Source organism: Cyprinus carpio, chromosome B25 (assembly GCF_018340385.1).
Source record: "Cyprinus carpio isolate SPL01 chromosome B25, ASM1834038v1, whole genome shotgun sequence".
NCBI lineage: Eukaryota > Metazoa > Chordata > Actinopteri > Cypriniformes > Cyprinidae > Cyprinus > Cyprinus carpio.
The window spans coordinates 8,673,523-8,692,778 of NC_056621.1; the positions used below are offsets into that span (position 1 = coordinate 8,673,523).

General features: G+C 36.0%; 1 protein-coding gene across 1 annotated transcript in view; it reads left to right on the forward strand.

Moving 5' to 3' along the window:
- Positions 1-19,256, forward strand: part of LOC109069801 (A-kinase anchor protein 13-like) — a 96,006-nt gene that overhangs the window by 50,390 nt on the left and 26,360 nt on the right. Inside the window, 10 exon segments of the mRNA XM_042752714.1 lie at positions 9,311-9,398; positions 10,035-10,168; positions 12,127-12,304; positions 12,307-12,445; positions 14,214-14,261; positions 14,552-14,611; positions 15,785-15,971; positions 16,866-16,962; positions 17,437-17,559; positions 19,109-19,133. Coding sequence (XP_042608648.1) covers positions 9,311-9,398; positions 10,035-10,168; positions 12,127-12,304; positions 12,307-12,445; positions 14,214-14,261; positions 14,552-14,611; positions 15,785-15,971; positions 16,866-16,962; positions 17,437-17,559; positions 19,109-19,133 — 1,079 coding nt within the window.

Here is a 19,256-nt window from a genome sequence, read left to right on the forward strand (position 1 = left end):
AGTCCATGTGACATCAGAGGGTCCGTTAGAATTTTTTTGAAGCATCGAAAATACATTTTGGTCCAAGAATATCAAAAAACTACGACTTTATTCAGCATTGACTTCTCTCCCGGGTCTGTTTATGAGCGCGTTCACCTCACATCCGGTTCGCGAACGAATCACTCGATGTAACAAGATCTCTTGAACCAGTTCACCAAATCGAACTGAATCGTTTGAAACGGTTCCCGTCAACAATAAGCGTTAATGCACAAATGACTTAAGCTGTTAACTTTTTTAACATGGCTGACACTCCCTCTGAGTTCAAATAAACCAATATCCCGGAGTAATTCATTTACTCAAACAGTACACTGACTGAACCGAGCCAGATAACGAACGAAACATTGACTCGTTCTCGAGTCAAGAACCGTTTCTGTCGGACGCGTCCGATTCGAGAACCGAGGAGCTGATGATACTGCGCATGCGTGATTCAGACTGACACACAGCGCGTCTGAACTGAACTGGTTCTTTTGGTGATTGATTATGAAACCGATTCTGTGCTAATGTTATGAGCGCGGGTAAACCGAAGGCTTCAATCAAGGGCAATCATCGCCAATGAAGTCATTACGTCGAGCGCAAAAAGAACTGGTGAAACCGTTTTCGGCAACCGGTTTATTGAATCAAACTGTCCGAAAGAACCGGTTCGCGGAGAAGAACAGAACTTCCCATCACTACCGGTGATCCGAAAACCGATGCAACCGGTTCTTGACTCGAGAACGAGTCAATGTTTCGTTCGTTATCTGGCTCGGTCATCAGTTCAGTCAGTGTACTGTTTGGGTAAATGAATTAATATTGATTTATTTGAACTCAGAGGGAGTGTCAGCCATGTTAAAAAAGTTAACAGCTTAAGTCATTGGTGGATTAATGCTTATTGTTGACGCGAACCGTATCAAACGATTCAGTTCGATTTGGTGAACTGGTTCAAGAAGATCCGGTTACATCGAGTGATTCGTTCGCAAACCGGGATGTGAGGTGAACGCGCTCAATAAAACAGACCCGGGAGAGAAGTCAATGCTGAATAAAGTCGTAGTTTTTGATATTTTTGGACCAAAATGTATTTTCGATGCTTCAAAAAATTCTAACGGACCCTCTGATGTCACATGGACTACTTTGAAGATGTATTTATTACCCTTTTGGACGTGGACAGTATACCGTACATACATTCTCAATGGAGGGACAGAAAGCTCTCGGACTAAATCTAAAATATCTTATACTGTGTTCCGAAGATGAACGGAGGTCTCACGGGTTTGGAACAACATGAGGGTGAGTCATTAATGACATAATTTTGATTTTTGGGTGAACTATCCCTTTAAGTATAGCGACCAATTCTCATTATTAACTAGTTGCTTATTAGCATGCCTATTATTTACATATTGGCGGTATTTTTTGTAATATTGTGCTGTTATTTTTTATTTTAATATTCTACATCCCTAATCCTAATACCTAAACTTAACAACTACCTTACTAACTATTAATAAACAGCAAATTAGGAGTTTGAGGCAAAAGTCATAATTAATTGTTCGTTAATACCGAGAATTGTACCTTAAAATAAAGTGTGAAATACAGTAAAAACAGTAATGTTATTATAATTTAAAATAACTGTTTTCTATTTAAATATATTTTAAAATTTAATTTTAAAAAGTATTTGTCACATGATCCTTCAGAAATTATTGTAATATGCTGATTCCTGCTCAAGCAACATTTATTATTATTATTATGACTTTGTTTGTTTGTTTGTCATTTTGTTTATTTTTGTTTTTGTTTTTTTTTTTGTTATTTTTTTTATTTTTGTATATAGTTATATTATTTAATAATTTGATGGAAGATGTGATACTTTTGCAGGATTCTTTGATGCATAGAACGTTCAAAAGAATAGTGTTTATTGATAAAGTTGAATTATTACAGTTATTATTTGAAATGTTTTGTAACATTACAAATGTCTTTACTGTCACTTTTGATCAATTTATTGCATCTGTTTTGTCTAGCCTATTCTTCTAAATGTTTTGACTATTTTGTATTTTTTTGTTTGAAGAATAAAACATCGTTTGAACAAATCAAAATGGATTTAAAGTTATGTTAAAAAACATTATTTAAAAACATTGTAAACACACCAGTTAAAGTCTGGATAGACTCATACTTTAAATATAGTTCTTATGAGTGTGTGTGTGTGTGTGTGTGTGACATTGTTTTTTTTGTTGTGTGTGCCCAAAATCTTTAACCTTGTTTTTGCAAATGATAAAATGGAAAAAGTATATTTAGGCAAACTGAAAAAAATGGGGGGAAAAAAAAAAAAAAAAAAAAAAAAAAAAAAAAAAAAAAAAACCTTATAAAGTACAAGAAAACTGTTCCCTTAGCAACCACCCACAACACTTTATTGTTATCTCAGAATTTTGCATAGGCAACCATTCCTCATAGTTTCTTCAGAAAATATACAAATCTTGTTTTAAAGTTCAACCGGCCGCTCCTGACCTGTTCTAGGTGTCCGTAATTCCCCAGGGGAAGGAAATTGTTTTGAAAAGGCAATTTTAGGGTAGTTTCCTGTTCTTGTTACATGGGTTCTCATAGGAAGTCAGTACCGTCAAAATGGGGTTGCATGTCAGGAGAGGTCACATGGAGGGCATCGGGATCATGTTTTTACTTTTTGGCCGTCTCACTCTTTTGAGGCATTGGATTTGCCAGTCAATGGAGTGTTGTGTTGTTCTGTGTATAGAACCCCATTATGGCCCCATTTACTCGCCACCAGTGGCGTACAGACAATTAAGCCCCACGCCTGAGGGAAATGCATGGCGGCTTTTTACAGCCTACATCATGTGCTCACGCACAACACTCCTTTGTCGTAATTCCTTTCCTCTCCAAACACATGCATGGTTTCAAACATTGTGTTCATTTATTCAGCATGTCTTCTCATTCTGATACTTAATTTTCAGTCGTGCATGTAGAAACCCGACTTCACATTTGCTGGAACACACATCATAAAGCCACTTTGAGCTACTTGATGACTTTTATGTCTGCATTGTTGTGCCATAAATCATCCCCTGCAATGGGCTCTTTGTCCCAGCGCCTGTTCAAAGCCCCATTGTGTCAAGCTGCATCCAGAGTTTCCCATTGCATGTAAACAGATTCGGAAAGATTGTTTGTACTAAAAACCATGTATTGTCTGGATGAGTTTTGTTATACAGAGAGTCTTTAAGTGTAGAGATACAGTTTGTGAGTCATATTGTGACAGCGCTAATATTGATTGAGAGCTTTTTATAAGTAGGCATATAAGTTGTTGTCATTTGACAGAAGCTTATATCTAAAGTACACTAGTTGCAGGCAGAATCCCAGTGGAGAGTCCTGGGTTGCCTTGAGTTGAGGCAGAATCCCAGTGGAGAGTCCTGGGTTGCCTGCCCCACACCAAACATAAATATATGTGCTATAATAATATGCTATGTTCTATAATTTTGGAGGCAGAATCCCAGTGGAGAGTCCTGGGTTGCCTTGAGTTGCAATTTGTGAATGTGGGTTGACGGTTTCAGAATAACAAACTACTGTTTAAAAAGAGGTTAATAAGATTTCATGAAGTCTTTATGCTCACAATGGCTGCATTATTTGATTAAAGTAATAACAGTAATATTTTTTTAATTATTAGAAGTGAAAGCAGCTGTTCTATTTGAATATATTTGAAATTTAATTTAGGCTGATATGCTGATTTGGTGCTCAAACTTTTTTATCAGGATTCTTTAATGAATACAAGTTCAAAAGAACATTTCTTTGAAATATAAATATTTTTTAACAACAAATTACTGTCACTTTTGATCAATTTAATGCTTATTTGCTGAATATTAATTTCTTTCAAAAAAAAAAAAAAATCTTTTGAATGGTAAACCTACATAACTTAAATCTGCTACAATAATTTAGTTGGACTGTTGCCAATAGTTATAAAACGAAAAATATGTCCAGGGTGATTTTTGGCCAGCAGAATGTAAAACACAAACATAAAAAACATATAGTGCAGATAAATCCAGTGACATTAGTAGCCTTATGGCGGCTGACATATTGATCACATGACCAGTCAACTACTAATCTAGGACCCTATGAAATCTGTTTTTTTTTTCTCTTCCCAAATTCAGTTTTCAGTTTTTTTTCCCCCATTCTGTTTTTAATTTTATTGTTTTAATTTTTCTGGATTCTGTTTTTTTAATAAAATGTTATTAATCAAAAAGAATGTCTAATTAATTGAAATCATGAAACTTACAATATTTAACAGCAATTTAATAAACATTTACCAAAAATGACATTTTTATGGTTCTATTATTTTTTTTTTTTCTCAAATTGAGTTTTATTTTTACTAATTTAGTTTTCCAATAGTTTTTTGGATTCTATTTTAATGGGTTTATTAAATTTTGAAATAAAATATTTCTGAGAAAAAAAAAGAAACAAAATGTGTTTTTCTGCTAAATCTGGTAAATATTTTTTTCTGGTAAATATTCCTTTAAAAGTAAAGTTTGAATAATAATTTTATTAGTAGTAGTTCTATCATTACAAAAAGTAAAATTTTTGTCATGGTTTGTTCAAGTTAAACCAAACTTTTATTTTGACAGGTTGCTGTGAAGACCTTTAAGCTTTTGTTTGTATATGATATGATGGTATTTTTTATTTATTTTTTTTAAACTGTGAAATGCTCATAAAGTGACTTTCTGTTATCTTCATGTGTTCATATATTGAGGCGGCAGAGGCTGAAAACACTGCGAGCTTCAGTATGCGTGTAGTAAACCAAATGCACGTCTGTGCCATTCATTCGCACAGAGACATGCAGAACCTGCGTGATTCAAATTTTGTACTTTTGCGGCTTAGTAGACAGACTAGTCCATATTGTGTTTTGATTAAAGTGTACTGACCTACGTTTAAATTTATCTATCCAAAATTTGGCACAATCCGTGACATTCTGCATTATACAGTAAATTCCGTTTTTATGCCAGGATTCCACGATTCCATCTGTGTTTTCATAAGGCCCTGCCTTTTTCTCAATAACCAATTTTGAACACTTTTGCTTATGGAAAAAATAATAATGGCTGACATACAGATACACTAGCATTATATCGGCCACTTTGTTTTTGAGATGCGCATTTATCATTATAAACAGATCCATAATAGTTAATCAATCGGGTATGTTGCTCTGTTAAAATAGCTGGCCTGACAAACCTTTATTTATGCTTGGTTTAGTTCTTTGTAAGTTATCCTTAAAGCATGTATCCATAAAATTAATCAAACCAGTCATGATCAAAGAACAGGACTCTGGCTGACCGTTTCCTCTCTATGGCATGTTTACGTGTAAGTGCTCTCAGTGGATCATTCGGTCAGTGTGAGGCATTACAGCTTTCCATTACGGCACACTGGCTCAATGTGCCACATTTGTGGAGTGATTTTCACGACTCATTCAGTAATTGGTTGAAACAGTGTCTGCTTGGAAGCGTTTCTCTGTGTGTCTGCTACATCCATTACCATTATTACCAAGCTGTGAAACTTAACATAAAATATAAGAGCAGTATCCCTGCTAGATTTCTGGTTCTCTGTGAATTTGTGTGCATAAACACATTTTTGAGCGCTTGGTAGTATACATCCAGATAAGTGTCGATAACTAATGTTTAATCGGTTGAAACTGAGTGCTCTGTACTTGAGACTTTTCATTTGCTTTCCCACTCGAAGACAAGTTTATCATTCATAACAGAGATTGAAGGATTGGGGACAGTGTGCATTCTGTGTGTTTGTATGGTTTTGTTTGAGTTTCTTTGTCAGATTGAGGTTGATATCTTTGTTTGGGATCAGGAAACATAACATGCCTTCTCGTCTGAGTTCCAGCTGGTGTGAGTCCCTCGGTGCTGTCTGGATCCTGTCAGAACCTACTGTGGTTGGAAATGACATGTTGTCACGAACAGCAGTGAAACATTACAGACCTGGATTACTATTCTTGATGCCATGATGGTGTGTGGTCATTAAAACAATTAGAAATGTGGCCTGGCATGTTATGTGGCGGCACTTAGGCAGGCAACCAGAGTTCGAATCCAGCTGGTGTCATTAACTGATCCATCCCCTCATCTTTTCCTTTCCTTTAAAATAAAAGTGGCAAAAATAAGAAATGAAATATTATTTAGCTGTTTATTTGTTGTTTTTATGTAGTTGTCCATTTAGTTTTTGTGTTTTTATTTTTTATTTTTGTGTTTTGTTTGTTTGGTTTGTTGTTTTTATTGTTTAAATTTTGTTATCTGTTTAGTTTTTTATTGGGGGGGGGGCTTTTTTGTTTTGTTTTCATTCAGTTGTCTGTAATTGTTTGATTTTTTTTTTTATAAGTTTTTTTGTTTGATTTGTCAGTTTTGTTTTGTTGTTCATTTAGTTGAGTTTTTATTTTTCAATTTTTGTTATGTTTAGGCTTTTATTTATTTATTTTGCTTGGTTTATTTTTGTTTCTTTTTCCTTGGGCTGAAAATTAATAGTGAGAAATGGAGGAAACTAAATTGGGGTATGTTGCAGGCTAGATTCGAACCTGCAGCTCTGACATTATGACCACAGGTCAGAGAATCACGACCAAACCTAATAAAACGAATTCAACCAGCTATTCCCCCCATTTTATTCCTTTTTTTTAGTATTTATTTCTCATTCTCTCCATCCCTCTCTCTCTCGGAGTTAAAAGCCCGCAGCTGTTGACAGCTCTATTAACAAAAAGCCCACTCCCCTCTTGCTTGCCACACTAGACCAGTGTCCATCCACCAATGACCAAACAAAGGAGGCCTATGACCAGCAGACACACGTGCGTGCACACAGCGGGTACACACTCAGTGTGGGAGTTGAGCGCGTGTCACATGCTCATGGTGGGTGGCGGGTGGGTGTAATCAGTCATGAATGGAGCTGATGATGGTCATACAGATGAGCTGCACAGGAAGGTTTCTAAGCTTCTGTTTCCGCCACACGGACGTTCTCCATTTTCATGGTCTTTTGATCTTCTTGTGCTGCTTTACAGCTGGTGTTGTAGCTTTTCTTTGATATTAGACTAACTTAAATGTACCTTTTCAAAAAGTGCATTTTACATTTGTTCTTCTATAATATATATTATATATAAAATAGATATATATATATATATATATATATATATAAATATATATATAATATATATATATATATATATATATATATATATATTGGGGCAATCATGGCTTAATGGTTAGAGTGTCTGACTTGTAACCCAAACGTTGCAGATTTGAGCCTTGCATTAAGGGGGGTAAAATAAAAGTTTTTTGGTGGGGATTCTCCGGTAAAATTCACATTCCAGGGTCTAAATATCATGTTATTGGGGTCCCTTCAGCCCGCAGACATGAAAACAACCTGTGGCAAAAGTGTTAAAGTAGCCCAATTCTGCGGGAAAACCGTGGACTTGGCAACACTGCTCTCCACCCTCAGTTCCGCGACTGAGGTGAGATCCTTGAGCAATGCACCGAACTGCTCCATTGACTGCCCACTGCCCCGCGTGTGTGTGTTTGTTCACTTCTCACTGCTGTGTGTGTGCACTTGGATGGGTTAAATGCAGAGCACAAATTCCAAGTATGAGACACCATACTTGGCCACATGTCCTTTCCTTTCCTTTTTGGGAAGTCGTGGCCTAATGGTTAGAGAGTCGGACTCGTAACCCAAAGGTTGTGGGTTCGAGTCTTGTACTGGCAGGGATTGTGGGTTGGGGGAGTGAATGTACAGCGCTCTCTCCGACCTTCAGTACCACAACTGAGGTGCCCTTGAGCAAGGGACTGAACCCCCAGCTGTTCCCCGGGTGCCGCAGCAAAAAAAATGGCTGCCCACTCCCCCGGGTGTGTGTTCACGCTGTGTGTGTGTGTTCACTGGTATGTGTGTGCACTTTGGATGGATGGGTGGATGTGTTTATTGGTGTGAGTTAATTTTGTTGGCCACGTCACGTCGTCGCTTTATATATATATATATATATATATATATATATATATATATATATATATATATATGTATATTGTATTTTATTTTATATAAATTCATTATATTATACATGTATAGGCCTTAAGTTTGATAAATGAAAAGTGTATAGTGGCCACTTCGTCCTCACAGTAGCCTCAAACTATCCCTCTACGGCCTGTTCACAGCTGCTCTGTGTTGAACGTAAGTGGGCCGTGATGTTTATATATGGGTCACATTCCTCTCTAGGTCTGTCCTGAATGCCCCACACATGCCCCCAGAAACCCTTCCTGCCCCAAATCACAGCCTTGAGTGTTTCCAACCACATGTTACTCTCAGGAGGTAGATGCTCTTACCACTGCTAATATTTCTGTTCATGAGCGCCTTTCTTCATCAAGAAAGTGAATTCTGTGGTCGAAGGAAAATGCTTTGGCCGTCCAAGACATAACCATTGACATACTTGTCCTGAGTTTAGGTAGCAGAGGAAATAATCTTTCACCTGATGCATTAGTATGTCCTGCTGGATTCTAGCAGGATCTTTAGCAGATGAAAGAACCTGAGAATATATAAATGGTTTTTCAGCTATAGGATCTAGAGACATTTTTTACAATTATTTTTTCTCATTTTTTGTTCTTTTGTACTGACCCGACTAATGTAATTTCCACCATATCCCCATTTCATTATTTAATTTGATTTTGTGATAGAATGACAGTTGGGAAAATTACATTTTAAACAATTTTGTAATAAAATGGAGGAATCCTTGTCTTGGTAATGCTAAGTTCATAGCTAAAATGCTATTAAAACTATTATTAGTGCTCCTGTAGCTCAAGTGGTAGAGCATTGCGTTACGAAGCTCAAGGTTTGGGGTTCGATTCCCCGGGAACACAAGATAGGTAAAAATTGATAGCCTGAATGCACTGTAAGTCGCTTAGGATCAAAGCGTCTGCTAAATGCATAAATTTAATTTAATTTAAATTTAAAACAGCTGTATTGGCAGTGATGCACAATAATAAAAAAAAAATATATATATATATACAGTACATATGACATTTCTTTGTTTTCTTCTCATGCAGTATTTTATCTTAAGCATGCACTTTTGAGAAAAGTTTGGGAAAGAACTGTTTGTGGCGGAAGTGACGACAACTTAAAGGACTTGATATGATATTAATCATCTGTGCACAATAAATATTCAAATTATTTCACTCTGTGCTTAGATTATAATGGTTTTAAGCATGTAACAAGGAATTTAATATTATGAGAATACATATTTTAAGGTCAGGACAAATAAATGACACCATAAACTCAATTGATTATGTCATTGCAGATCCACAGAGAGACAGAGACGTTTTATCCAGTTGATGCCAGTCGAGATGCTGGACTCGAGGAGAAGAAACCCACTTCAGTGATTTCAGGTAACCAAATCAGTGCTTCTAAACTGGTTTTGCTTCAAAACCCTCATTTTGCATTGGAATATCAAGTGGCAACCTAAATGTTAGTGCTTTTTGAAGATGTGAGCATGTACATAATTTGTCAGTCTCCTTCCAAGTGATGCATGAACTACACTGAAGTACCACAGAATTTAATGTATGGCATTTGACGTCAACAACTCAACGTTGCATCACGTCGGTCTAGTTGTTGGTTAAAAGTTACATCCAGAACAAAACACATAACCTCTTTTATACATCTTCCAGCATTCTACAAAGAAATGATGCCCTCTTTGCTCAGACTGTTTCTGTGTGTATCCAATCTAAATAGTGCCCACATTGTGTCGCATGGGAAACCGCATACACATCCTCCAAAGACTAAATGAATGTCTTCCTGTCAATACAAAAGACTCCACTAGTCAAATAAGATCATCTGTTTAAGTAGATGACATCAACATCCTGTCTGCGACGATTGCAAAGCAGAGATGCAACACAGTGGATTGAAATTAGTCACTTTCAGACTCACTGTATAATGAGTCTGGTCTGTTTTCTGTTCTATTTATTCTTCTTCTGTTGCTCTTAAGCAATCTTTTATGTTTTTTTAAATCTTTTTTTTCTTTTCAGAATTCCCCCCTTCGCCCCCCTCACCCGGGAGCGTACATGACAAAGACTCTGCGAGCACCATGCGAGGGTCCGCCAGCGATGGCGACTCTCTGTTTAGCCAGGACTTGGGCGAGGACAGTGTTTTTAATAATAAGGTGGGTGTGGATTTGTCTTGCATTTCCCATATCAACCAATTCTGTGTTTGCTTTCGAAACAGAGTTGCGATTTGTTTTGTTTCTATGTCTCTTTAGCATGTGAGGAACCCCTCACTTGTGCCTCGGCCAGATAAAGCGGTTATGTAATATGTCTCATTTTCAGCGGTGCTCCTCTACACACAACATCTTGCTCCACTGACGTCATGTCATGTGACGTGAGCAGATCAGTGGGCCAAGGCCATAATTATGACCTCATCCTCAGTCATGCTTCATCTTAAGAGTTTCCCCGAGGAATTCTCCACCCCTTAAACCTTGTTTTAATTTAAAGATGTTTAACACAGACTTTAACACTTGTTCTTAGCATGTCGCAAAGTTTTTTTCTGAGCTGTAATGTTGTTTTCTTGATGATAGGTATGTATATCCCTCCATATTTCATTAGAATCCTATTTTGAAATGCAGAATACCCTTAACCCAAGTGAAATTTCATGCAGAATGCTTGCTAACCTAAGTTTATGTATTGGAAGAGTTTTTCTGCCCATAGTTGAGGCTCTAAAAGTAGAGTACAACAGTGACCACCCACTTTTTCAGTGGATTTGGTTCCAAAAGTCCCCATAGGGATTTTATAAGAAAGTCTCTGTTACAGAGTAAATGGCCATGAACCAAACCGAACAGCTATGAGGTGAAGCACAAACTCATAGTTCACAGTTGGTCAGTATTTAAAGTTGTCTTTAAAAATAAATTACAAATTAGAAAATGAATTATTATTATAAATGAATTATTATTATTATTATTATTATTTTTTTTTAATTTTTTTACTTTTGGAATTTGGTTGTTGAACTCTGGTAGTAGCTAAGCTAGCAGGTTAATTAGCTATTACTATAGGTGCATCCCAAATCACGTACTTGTGCACTTATTCCATGATGTTTTGTAGTATTAATAATATGAGTACTATCACACTGAAAAATTCCAAAAAGTTCACTTTAAAAACTAATTCTGAATTGGAAGCTTATGTTTACGGTAATTCTGATTGCACATGAAGGCAGCATTATGAATGACAAAATAACCTTATATAATTCATACACTACATGCATGAGTACATAGTGTATAAGTGCATCATTTGGGACACAGTTTAAGTTAAGCTGCCAGGATAATCAATCAGCTAGCGGTATGCTAAAAGTGTAAGCTAATCAGCTAGTGACATACAAAGCTAAATAGTTGATCAATTAGGTTGAACAGAAATTGAGAATATAATGATTGAAAAAGATTGCAAATTCATCTTTAAACAAAATGTCATTGTTTTTTGTTTGTTTTTTTGTTTTTTGTTTTTTTTTCTCTGAAAATAAAAATATATAGTATTCTAACTTTAATATGACCCCAGAATTAGCCTACTACTACTCCTGAAATAGTACGTGGAAATTCACGTAGCTTGCTTACAGTTTCTCCAAGCCTCGAAAGCAGGTAGTGTCACTTCACCTAAGCTTGACTTGTGTTCTGGAAGTTTTTTTGTTTTTTCCTTCCAAAGCTCATAAAGTCATCTATTACGGTTAGTGTAATGTAGCTGCTAGCTCACCACACCCCTGCTTGGCTGTGGTTTCAGCATGCGAGGAAACTAATGAGTCGCTGTGAATGGAAATGAGTGTCAGTGCTGTGTGTTTCTATGTTATGTAAGCTTTACAAGGATGGAAAGAACTCGGAGACTTTATGGGGTTTGCAGAAAGAAGAAAAAAATGGAGTCTGCTTGTATGTAAACTACAGATGTAAAGGTGGTACGTCATCAGCAGTCATTTGCAGAATTCAAATGTGCTTGTCCTAACCAGGCGCAACGTGCAATTTTTTTTTCGCTATGTCAGGTTGGGAAGTTGGTCCAAAATCCCAGGCCTCCTAGTTGTCACCAAACATCAACTGTGATTTTGTTTTTCCAAACTCCATCCAATTCTACTCTTCTTTCTACATCAAAGGCTGAGGACAGCGTCACAATCACCAGCGGTGTGTCTATGTCCTACTCGTCCTCCACAGATGACACCTCCAGCCTCGGGACCCCTAGTGCCATCTCTCAGGCCAGCACAGAAGCTCCTACATCAGACCCCTGTCAGGAAAAGCCCACATCTCCTGGAGCATCAGGAGAAACAGAGGAGGAAGAAAAAAGGACCGCTTGACAGAGGTCCCGGAGCGGTCGGCCATTTTACGCACCTCCATACGGTCCCTGTCCCCTTTCCGCAGGCACAGTTGGGGCCCAGGCAAAAATTCGGCGGGGGAGAGTGAGATCAGTCAACGCAGGTAATCTCTACCTCTAAAAATGAAGGTTTTAGGGATTGAATCCAAAGCATACAAAAACAAGCCTAAGCTGGTTGGCTGGTTTTAAAGCCAGGCATAGGTGGTTTGGTCTTTGGGATTTGGACCACTTCTTTAGTTGTTTGGGCTGGAAAACCAGCTGGACATCAGCTTTCCCAGGTTGGGAGACCAGTGTGACCAGTTTAAACCTGCTAAGACCAGCTAACCTGCATAGGCTAGTTTAGCTGTTCTTTTCAGCAAGGAGTCCAGCGTGGTGCAAAATTTGAAAATCCTGAACCCCCTTAAACACTGAAAGGTAGCCTTCAGAATGACTGTTCAAAATCATTAATTGACTAGATCTATGCTAAGCTACCAGGCTAATCGAATAGCGATGTGTTGAGAAAGCATGCTACTTTGTTCAAAAACATATCCCAGTATCTTTTTTTTTACATAACTAAAATATAGCATTTAAAGTTTTTTTTTAAATTATTTATTTATTGTTTTTCTTTCTAGCTTTGGGATCTAAGATAGCATACTAATTGATTAGCAGTATGCTAAGCTACCAGACTAATTTTTTAGCAATATACTAAGATAGCAAGCTAATGTTATTTAACGTGAAATTAAATATCACATTATATGTTATAAATGAGAGAAACACTACATACAGTATAAAGAAACAAAAATATATTTAGTAAAAGTAAGTTTTTTTTTTTTTTTTTTCTACTGCACAGGTATATGCCCACAGCGTATGTGTGCTTTGTGCACTTAGATGGGTTAAATGCAGAAGACAATTTCAAGTATGGTTTTCCAATTTTGGCCTACACGTCTGGTCAATTTTTTTTTCTTATAAATGTGACAGACACCCCACATTTTCATTTCCTGTAAATCATCTGATAATAGGATCAAAACATTATTATCAATAAACCACCAACCTGCCCTTAAATCATTCATTGCATCTGTCTTTATAATGCAATCAGATATGCTTTATATTTGAGTTTATACTTGCAATCACTCAGTTTTGGTTTTTGTCCCATCATCTTGGCATTACTTCAGCTTTGTGTACAGCTCTAAATCATTTACAGTATGTATGTGACTGTGTTTGTGAAGGGAAATCCCAGTAGTGTGAGGGCCCTTCCTCTGAGGGCTTTGTCAGCAGGCAGCGGTTCTGTGAGAAAGAGCTGTATTTAGGTCACACAGGACTGTATTCCTGCTCATAATAAACAGTCAGATGACCTCTAATACTCGAAGACAGAAAAGAGGAACATCTTGGTTTACATCTTGGTTTACATCATGGTTGCGTGAGTGTGTGTGTGTTTAAATGTAAACTCTGTTCATTGGCATTTATTTATTTATTATTTGTGCATTAGTTTTTAAGATGGACCAGTGTATATACTGTATATATATATATATGTTTTAGATTAATATTTATTGTATATTTATTAAAAAAACAGCAAAACCAGAATAATTTCATTATGTTGGCCAGAATTATTAGAATTAACAGTAATTATTTTAGAAAGCATTAATAATAAAATGATTCCATTAATTTAAATGTAATTATTCTATTAATAATTATAATACATTTTTCTATTTAATATTTGTAATGAATAATTATCAGCTCTTGGTATAGACAAAAACTGTTTCCTTGTTTTATTCATCATCCCAGTAAACATTTTTAGGGCTGTCGACCATCTCATCAGCTCTTTATATTAATTTTGGTTCATTGTTTCTGTTCATTCATCTTCTCCTCATCATATTCATCCATCACTTTTTCCAGTACGGCTCGAGGTGAAGTGGAGCACAAGTCTGTGGGTCATAGGAGAAGGTACCACCATCCATTTCACTCTTTCCAATCAGGGGCTCCACCAAATCCTTTCTTTACAGCCCATGTAAAAATTTGGAGAAGAAAAAAATTATATATTTCAGTTTCCCTGCCAACTATCTAAAAAATAAGTTCACATTTTGTTGTTGCATAGAAGAAAGATATGTAATGGTTAAATGTTCAAGAGCCTCTTTTAGACCTTGTACTGACAATTTCTTCTTTTGTCTTCATTCACATCCCTTCTTCCATCTATCTATCCATCCATCATCCTGATTCTTATGCACTCAATAAAGCATGAGCTGGTGTCCTTCAGCTGTCCTGCGCTCAGAAAACGTCAAAATAAATGAAAGAAGGTAAAGGAAGGCAAAGTGTGTTTAAAAATTTGTAACTTCTTGTTGTGGTATTATGCGGCATGAATTGCTTGATAGGAGCACAAATAGTTTTAAAGACAGCGGTGTATGTGTGTTCATAGTGCATTGCGTGTTTTAGTCTACTTCCTCTCTATGGTTTAGTCTGCTCATCTCTCCGGACAAACTTCTGAGACCACAAACACGGTTGCAGTCATATCCGTTGATTTCATTGTCTGAGACAGAGACTAACAGGCCACTTAAATTAACTTGTTTAGCTAGACATGTAGATTAAACTGCAGTATCAATTGATGTGAACTATGACTAACATATTGATCTGGATCTCAAAACCTGATGAGAGGTGAGAAGTTTTTTTTTCTTATCACATTTTCACTATTTTAGAGTGTTTCCTGTTAGAAAGAATTTCAGAACTCATCACACTTATATTGAGCTTCTCTCAACAATTAGGTATATATATATATATATATATATATATATATATATATGTGTGTGTGTGTGTGTGTGTGTATGTATGTATTCTAATACATGTGAATAAATGTAAAGGAAAACATGACACTAATAATGTTCGACAACCAGAAGTATCCAAATATGTCTTAATTTTAACTGTATTAAACTGTTGATTTTCTTATTTAAAACCTAACAAATAATTTTTATTGAAGTGATTGGCTTGATTGCTTTTCTTTAAAATATATGCTATTTAATTTGACGTGTAATTCAGTGACATTCGAACTTTTTAAGTATCCGAACACTTGTTTTGGCCGCTGTAAGATGTTTTGTGTTAGTTTTCACCATGTGGAAAATGGCTAACCATTTCTGTGGCTGAGCTTGAATGATTTTGCTTTGAGGAAATGTCAAAGGCTGGTTTTATAGTGTGAGTCAGTTTATTTTTCATTCGTCATCTGCAACTTTCACAGACTGAGGTCAAGCTTGTAATGTCATCATTTGCTAGTAGACTTGTGCTTATTGTTATTTGATTCTAGTGCATGTGAATCTGAATGGATTTGCGTTTAGCTTTATCTTGCGTGTATTTGAATGTCACCCACAACAAGGTAAAAGATCTTTGGTGATTCGGTGAGTGCATGTAGTCACCGTCTCAACTTTTTGAAACACTGAACCGCAATAAAATTCAAGCATAATCAAATATGCTTATTTTCACAGTTACAGCCTGGAAGGACTTGTAGCAGAGAATGAAGGAAGGAAAAGCGTTAATCAGTGCGTGGGGGAGGCCAGCCAGGAACCGAACTGTCCGTCGAAGCTGGACAGAGAAGAGAGAGGCTCACTTGTGTCCCTGACAGAAGAGGAACAGGAATCAGATCTGGGCGACTGCAGCAGTTTGGACAGTCAGGTGAAGTGCTGTTTAGAAATAGATAGATCCAGCCCTGAAATCTGATTGGTTGTGCAACACTCACAGACACTGCAAAAAGACTATATACTGTATGCACCTGTCACCACACATCAGCTGAAATCTGTGTTAATGTAACAAAACCTATTAAAGCTAACTATAAAACCATATTTAAACTTTAATATTGTATTATTTGTATTATATTATTTTAGTTTATAGTTTCAGTGAGTTTATTTTAAACCATTTAAATGAACTAAATTTGTAGAATTGTATTATTTTTTGTGTATTTTAATGCTATAATTTTAATGTTATATCAATGGTATTATCATTTGAATTGATATTTGTTTTGTAAGCATATTATTTAAACCATTTAGATTAGATATGTATGTTCTAGATTTTAATCATTTAAAATATTTTAGCATATAATTTTATATTTGTTTTTGTTTTATATTTTGTTTGTATTTATTATATTTTTATTAGTAGGAAAAAAAAATATGATTATAAAATAAAAAATATTTATTAAATGCAATTTTTGTTAAACGTTGTCTTATAACAACACTGTTTAAACATTTTGTTTACCCACAAAGATTACAATGTTTAATATTTATGCATCTCTTTTACATGCAAAAACAGTTTATATTGACTGTCAAGGTCTATTTTTATAATAACAATTGGATTTTTTTTATTTTTATTATTTACTGACCATCTTCCTTTCTGCCAAGGAAATCCCATATTTTGAAAGAAGATTTAAAAAAAAAAAAAACCCTGCATTGCGTCAGTTCTAGTATGCTGAATGCAATGTTTAGAGTTGCATCTGCAGATTTTCCACTTAAATTAGTAGTCTTAATTCTATTGCATTTTATTACCCTGATTAATTGATTTGTTTACTGCTTTCAGAAGTCCATCCAGTCTGGACAAAGATGTGTCCCACCTTCACAACCCTTTCTCACCAAGTCTGTCTCCATGTTGGCCATCAGTCAGAAAGATCTGGATGGTGAGTTTAAACACCTCTTCAGTTTTCTCTCCTGCGTCTCATTGGGCCACTCTGAGCTCTGCAGCACTGTGGAAACAACATATTTCATACATTTAAACAAAACTATTTTATAAGCTTCAAAATTGCTTTTAGATCAGACGTTGCAGAGCTCAGAGTTTTTTCTCTGCTGGACTCTTGTGGTAAGATAAGGAGTGGAAATGTTCGGTCATATATTACCACACACTGACCAATCACCTCCTGTCAGTCATATCTAACACCTGATTTCGTGTCCTGGGATCTTTATACTCCAAAAATATCCTGTATCAACTGGGATTGTTGGTATTCTTCAACTCATCAGATGTGGACCTACCGTGGTTCCTTTCACTGTGGTGTCACTTTAAGGGAGTGGACATTTACTGCCAGTGTATTAGCACCCAGTTTTATTATAATGCCTGCTTTGATCTTTTTTGCTCATGTGATCATGGAACCCACCAGCTATCGGACGGCCGCGACCCAAGCGACGAATCTCCTTCTCCTTCAGCATCTCGCCCATGCTCCCCAAATCTAAAACACTCTTTTCTATTGGCTCTTCATCCAGTGATGAGGAGGAGGCCGTCAGTAAGTAAAAGAAAATCCCACAAAGCCTAGCATGGCCCCTGCCCGACCCCTGCTTAATATGAAGTGTGTCCCCCTACCTCCCTTGTCACTAAGTTATTGATCAGATCGGCTCATTGAAATGATTTCTAAAACAACTATTCAATAATTTTATTTATTTATTTAATTTTTTTACATTTTAATTCTGTTGTCCCATGTATTGTTGAGTTTTATGACAATGTTGCAATTTATTGATCTGAAGTGTTTTTATCTAGTTGGATTTATCTTACTGTACTTATGGGTTAATACAAAATTACAAAAAAAAACAATACTAAATGACTGAGGTGCCAAAATAATGCATCTAGTGGCTTTTAAAATTCTCTATGCAATAACTTAATGAACTTATATGTATGATGTGCATGTTGTCTGCTGATGCATTTAGTGAACAGTCAGCAGAACTTTAAGGAGAATCTTTCTGAGAAAGTTAAGACTAGTTGAATTAATGAGGTTATAACTTGCTTCCTGAATTATAATACATTTGGTTTAATGGCACAGATATTTCAAAGTACATTGCACCCTTGAGTCCTGAGGTTTGTTCCAGCCGCTGTAACACAGTGGTGCTTATGTATGGCGGACGTGTGTGTTTGCAAAATTCTTCTCAGTCCCTCATCAGACAGAAAAATTGTATTTTAAGCATGCTTTTGCTCAAGTCATTCATTCCTGTGGATTATTGGACGAATGGATAGTGGGTCTCCCAAATGAGACATTGCCACGTCTGTATAGTTCCTTTCCATTGGCTCCAGCTCTTTCCATGTCTTTCAAAGTCATTCAGATCCACATAAACACTTTTCATAGCACTGCTTATAGATTTCACAGCTGCTTAGAGCTCGTTTTAAATTGTAAATTGTAAAGCATTACAAATCGGTATCTGTAATTTTAATCTAATTTAGTTCCAGGATTATTTGACATTTAAAATTTTTTTTTTTTTTTTAATAGCCTAATGTTAATATACTTTGTCTTTTTCAAGCTTATTATACAGATTTAATTTATACTGCCCCTAAAGGCTAAATGCAGTAACTACGCCAACACTGGAACTAATAAAAATGTTTGTTGCACATTTTTTGGTTTAGAATCATTTTATACACTTTTCTTTTCCTTTAACTGAACATATCTAAGCCAAACTCATCTGACACTGGTATCATAAACAAAAACAATATGAGCCTGTTTCACCAGTCCTTGCAAAACATTAGCGATCATTTCATCTCTCACAGTTAAGCTTTTGTGGTTGCAGTACAATGTTTTTCTTTAAGCTTTTTAGAGTGTTGTACAAATGTGGCGTTTTGCTTGAAGAATTGCCTTTGTTCTCTGCAGGGCTGTGTGTTGGAGTCTATTCACGCCATAAAACTTCTTGTGTAATTTCTTTTTGTACAAATACAAAACTCCTGAGGCTCACTGAAAAGTGATTAATAATGTCAGTTGTTGTTCTGTGGTCTCGTTTATGTTGTTTAGTTAGTCATAGTCTTGCCTCCAATGTACTTTTGGTTTAATCAGTGTTTTTTCTCTCGTTTCACAGGTACATCAGGATCATTAGAGTACAGGTACGACCCCTGCATCACATGATTATTGGCTATGTTAAAGTCCAAGCATTTATTTGTAATATTGATTATATTAATAGGCTATTATATTAATAGTTTTATTGGTATGGATAGGTGATGAGATGA